Source organism: Bos indicus x Bos taurus, chromosome 16 (assembly GCF_003369695.1).
Source record: "Bos indicus x Bos taurus breed Angus x Brahman F1 hybrid chromosome 16, Bos_hybrid_MaternalHap_v2.0, whole genome shotgun sequence".
NCBI classification, from domain to species: domain Eukaryota; kingdom Metazoa; phylum Chordata; class Mammalia; order Artiodactyla; family Bovidae; genus Bos; species Bos indicus x Bos taurus.
The window spans coordinates 53,912,799-53,917,466 of record NC_040091.1 but is presented as its reverse complement, the minus strand read 5'-3'; the positions used below and the strand labels follow the sequence as shown (position 1 = coordinate 53,917,466).

Below are 4,668 nucleotides of genomic sequence, written 5' to 3'. Positions count from 1 at the left end.
CCAAAGAACTGATGCTTTCAAACTGTGGTGCTGAAGAAGACTCTTGAGAGTCCCTTGAATTTCAAGGAGATCAAACAAGTCAATCCTAAAGGAAATCAACCCTGAACATTCATTGGAAGGACTGATGCTGAAGCTGAAGCTCCAATTCTCTGGCCACCTGTTGTGAAGAGCTGACTTATTGGAAAAAGACTCTGATGCTGGGAAAGACTGAAGGGAAAAGGGGAAGGTGGTGGAAGAGGATGAGATGGCTAAATAGCATCACTGAATCAGTGGACATGAATCTGAGCAAACTCTGGAGATATGCCTCAGACAGAATAAAGAATGGGTGAAAATGGTAGTTTCAGAAACTCTGAATTTTTTTTTAATCTGCATCTGGAGATTCCTGCAATGTAAAGTGAGGGAAAAAAAAAAGATGATACATGGAGGGCAGCAGTTGGTTTACACTGAGCGTCTCTTTATTTCTGATTATTTCTTTACAATCATCTACCCAGGGATAGCTCCAACATGTGGGTCACAAGCTTGAATCCACCTTCAGAAGTTTAGGTTTATAATTCTTACTCTGTAGGACACATGTACACAAATTCCATTACTGCTCAGCATCAGCTATTCCCTCTGCAGTCCTGCACCCCTGCAGGATCACTTTCCCTTTTTACATTCACACTGAGCAAATGTCTGAAACCATGGGTCTCTTTTCCCTTCACAAAGTACCAGTAATATAGATTTCAGTTTCCAAATGCTCAGAAGAAAGCTTCTGATCGATGCACCCAACTAGGCAGAGGTGTTACTGCCATATGTGATGGGCTCAGGATGATCGAATGTGTCCTCTCCACAGTGAGGACAGGGGCTGGAACTAATCCAGATGGTCCTGGGACGTCCCAAGTCCTTCAGAATCTCAAGCAGTTCAGCTCGACACTGAGCAAGTCTCCCCATTTGGAGGATTCCCAGAGAGCTGAAACTCTCCTGAGGGACAGGGTACAGTTCTTGACATAAACTGGGCAGCGCCGAGGTGTGTCGAAGCATCTTATCCATGATGGCCATGGAGAGGAAGTTTCCACGTATGCTAAAGAAATTAAGCTGGAAACAGTGGCTCAGGGCAGGCAGGATGGCCTCAAGTTGCGAATCCATGATCCCACACTGATCTAAGTACAGTTCCTGGAGGGTGGCTGCAACTTTCTCCAGCAGACCTGGAAGGAGCTCAGGACTAGAGTAGGTCAGGGTGACACCACTCAGATCCAGGCCCTTTAGCTGACTGATATTCGGACACTGGGAAAGATGGATCAAGTCTGAATTCGTAAGGAGGCAGTGAGTTATTCCAAGGGTGTCCAAGGGGTTTGTCAGGCACCTGGGGAGAAGTAGAATTATAATGTCTTAAAAACTGGGGTGGAAGGTGACCTCAAGGTGAGAGACAAGAAATTTGCTAAAGGCCAAGGGTGGTCTGTCCGTCTGATAATGATCATTACCCAGAATTCCCAGTCTCATTTAAGCCTGAGTCCTTTAACATTCACAGTATGTCTGGATCAAGTTCACAGAACCTGGAAAACTCTCTTTCCTCATCTATGTAGTAGAGTAAAACACATTCCGCTTCCTTATGAGTATGAATGAAGATCATAGAATGGACTAGAACAAGCTCACAGCAGAGCCCGACATCTTGTCTCAATCAACAATGGGCATCACTGAATGTTAATAGTAAGAGACATACTTAAAATGCTTCCTACTCAGACTTCCTTCCACCCATGCCTGGGCCCCAGGCATACCCAGAAGCCAGGTGAGGTTTCTGGGTGACATGCATAGAGGACCAGTCTGGGCAAGGCCTCACAACATCCCATGAAGATGGCACTTTGCAGGGTCTCACATCCCTGCATTAGCTGCAAGCCATCTACCAGCTTTTATGATCCCTTTGGCTCCTATTCTACTACTATCACCTCCAGAATCATGCATTTCCCATATATCAATTATCTTATCTGGAGCAAAAAGCCTTTTACAGACAGGGAATTTGAGACAGGCTTGTTGTGATCACAAAAGTGTTAAGCACAGAGCTTTGGTTTAGAAATGTTCAAACATGGAGTTTTCCCTCTTTAATTTCCCCTTCTCTTACCTATTTTCAAGTCATCTAAATTAAGATATCCCTTCTTAAGGAAGAAATCATATACCCAACCACTAGATCCTAAAGCTTAGTCTATAGAGCTACCTACAAGGTGTCCCTTTCCAGAGCCTCTATCCAGCTTGAACACCTACCTTGATTTGGGTGGTTATGTGATACCACAGTTCAGAACAGAACAGCAAAGGAGATAGTATGCTTGACATTCTAGAGGGTTTTGGGTTTTTGTTTTTTTTGACCAATAAATAAAGTGTTGCTTTTTTTTTTAATAGTCTGTGCATGGCCTGCGTTCTTGACCCTTTAGCACCTTCTCCCAGTCAGTGCACCTGAGGCTTCTGTGGCAGGGGTTTGTCATTCCCCTCCTAGGGTGCCTGAACTCTTTCCCCAGGGGCTAGGCACAAAATATCAAGTAGGAGCTTTTGCTCCTTGCTTCTAAACTTTGCCAGCCACTGTGCCTCAACCTCTGCATGTCCCCCTACCCCGACCTTTCTTCTGATGTAGATAAAGAAATACTGCAAGCCTATATCTTATAGCCCTCCTGTAATTTGGAGGGCTATGAAAATTTTGAGGAGAAGGGGGTGACAGAGGTTGAAATGGTTGGATGGCATCATCAACCTAATGGACATGAGTTTGAGCAAACTCCAGGAGATAGTGAAGGACAGGGAAGCATGGTGTGCTGCAGTCCATGGGGTCACAAAGAGTTGTACATGACTGAACGACTGAACAACAGCACGAAAATTCTAGGGAAATTCTCCTTTGATACCCTATCCTGTTTTCCCTGCCCTGGCCCCTGGGCTCTAAGAGTGCAAGCTTCCCCAACTCAGATACCAGGGAAACCGAGTTCTGTGCCTGGAGGGGAGGGGGGTGGTGAGTTGTGTTCACTGTTACCTGGCCAGTGGTGCACACTCACCTGAGCATCTGGTCCAGGCATCCTTCCAGGAAGAAGGCAGATTCCAGAAAGAGATCCTGGAGGTAGTGCAGCCTGAGGAACTGAGAAGTAATTTGGACAACATGCTGCTCCTCCTGATCTTCAAGTGTGGATATGTCTGTGTGAGAGAGAAGGAGTCTCTGCATATTGCTCATCTGGCCCAGGAGAGGAGCAAACACAGCCAGGCTGGACAGCCGCCAGGTACAATGTACTCGCACCTCCTCAACACAGTCCAGCTGCACCATACTCAGGATCTTCATAATATTGTCTCTGGGCATTGACTCTATCTTTAGTTTCTTACAGCACAGGTGTATGGAAGCTTTCCTCTCCTCCACCCATCTCATGAGGTAGGTGAGGAATCCATCCATGGTCCTTCCATTGATGTGAAGTTCTATGAACACCTCCAAGGGACCCAAAGTCTGATGTGTCCTTGGCCTCTTCTTAGCCACTGGTTCTTCTAATGAGCTTGAGGACACCTGGACACTGGATCCAGACCACATTCTCCAGAAGTCCTGGCCAGTATTTCTTAAATCCAGCACTTGCAGTTTGCACCTCCTGTGGGGGGAAGAGTAGATTGGTAGAGATGGTTTCAAGATCCACCAAAATAAAACCACAGCCTCAGAATTTAGGCGATACTCAGACATCCCACCTGAGCTTTTACTTCACATTCTCGACATTTCCCTCTTCTTCCCTCTCTGCCTCAGTTTCCTGCATCTCCTCTTCCCCTTCCATCTTTCCTTTTATCCACTTCTACACCTTCCTTAAGCATCACCAGAAGGAGGCAGCAGAGAAGGCAATGGCACCCCACTCCAGTACTCTTGCTTGGAAAATCCCATGGATGGAGGAGCCTGGTGGGCTTCTGTCTATGGGGTCGCACAGAGTCAGACACGACTGAAGCAACTTAGTAGCAGCAGCAGCAGAAGGAGGCAGAAAGTGTACTTTCAGGTTCCCTTGCATCTTAGGCACTCCTACACTTCCTGAAAACATTTCCCAGAGTGTGTTCAGCAATGGCTAAGTCTCTGTACTTCCTCATTGGCATCATCAGAAGCCTCTGGTCTATCCCTTGGCCATTCACACTCTGACCTCAGCTGTCTCTTCAAAGACTCCCCTGACTCTACCAGTCTACTTCAATCAGACTCACCTGGGTTGATCCTTCTGGGAAAGCAGGACATCAAGTCCATCCAGCATTGCTTGTAAGGTTCCCAGGTGAGGCATCTCCATCAGTCCCCCCAGAGGCAGGCGGACAAAGGGCCAAGCTTGCACCATGGCCTTCAGTGTCTCTCTGCAACTCCCATAGAAGGCTTCCATGAAGAGTGGGGGGAAGAGCTCGATGGGCAGATACTCCAGAGCAGAAATGGCCAAGGCCTCATCCCTCAGCAGGCTCAACACCGCTTGGTCCAGGAGTCTGGGTGGATTCCAGATACTCATTCTGACTCTGCTCAAAAAGAATCCTGTGGAAACTTGCAGGAAAGAAGGCAAGCATGAGCACCCTTTCACTGGTATTCCCATTCTTCAGAGGAACCAACTCATAGCCATATCCACTGCTCCCATGGGGCTGGAAAACTCAGGGATCAAACATTGGTGTCCAGCATTACAGGCAGATTCTTTACCATCTGAGCCACGAAGGAAGCCCAGAAGACCC

The 4,668-nt window shown here is 47.1% G+C and overlaps 1 protein-coding gene across 1 annotated transcript; it reads right to left on the bottom strand.

The window, feature by feature from the left end:
* Nucleotides 1-768: 768 nt before the first annotated feature.
* On the bottom strand, nt 769-4,454 carry LOC113906236 (PRAME family member 27-like). Its single transcript, XM_027564125.1, has 3 exons — nt 4,168-4,454; nt 3,009-3,581; nt 769-1,342 (listed from the first exon to the last, which is right to left on the bottom strand). The coding sequence occupies exons 1-3, from the start codon at nt 4,452-4,454 to the stop codon at nt 769-771; spliced, it is 1,434 nt and encodes a 477-aa protein (XP_027419926.1).
* Between the last annotated feature and the right edge of the window lie 214 nt (nt 4,455-4,668).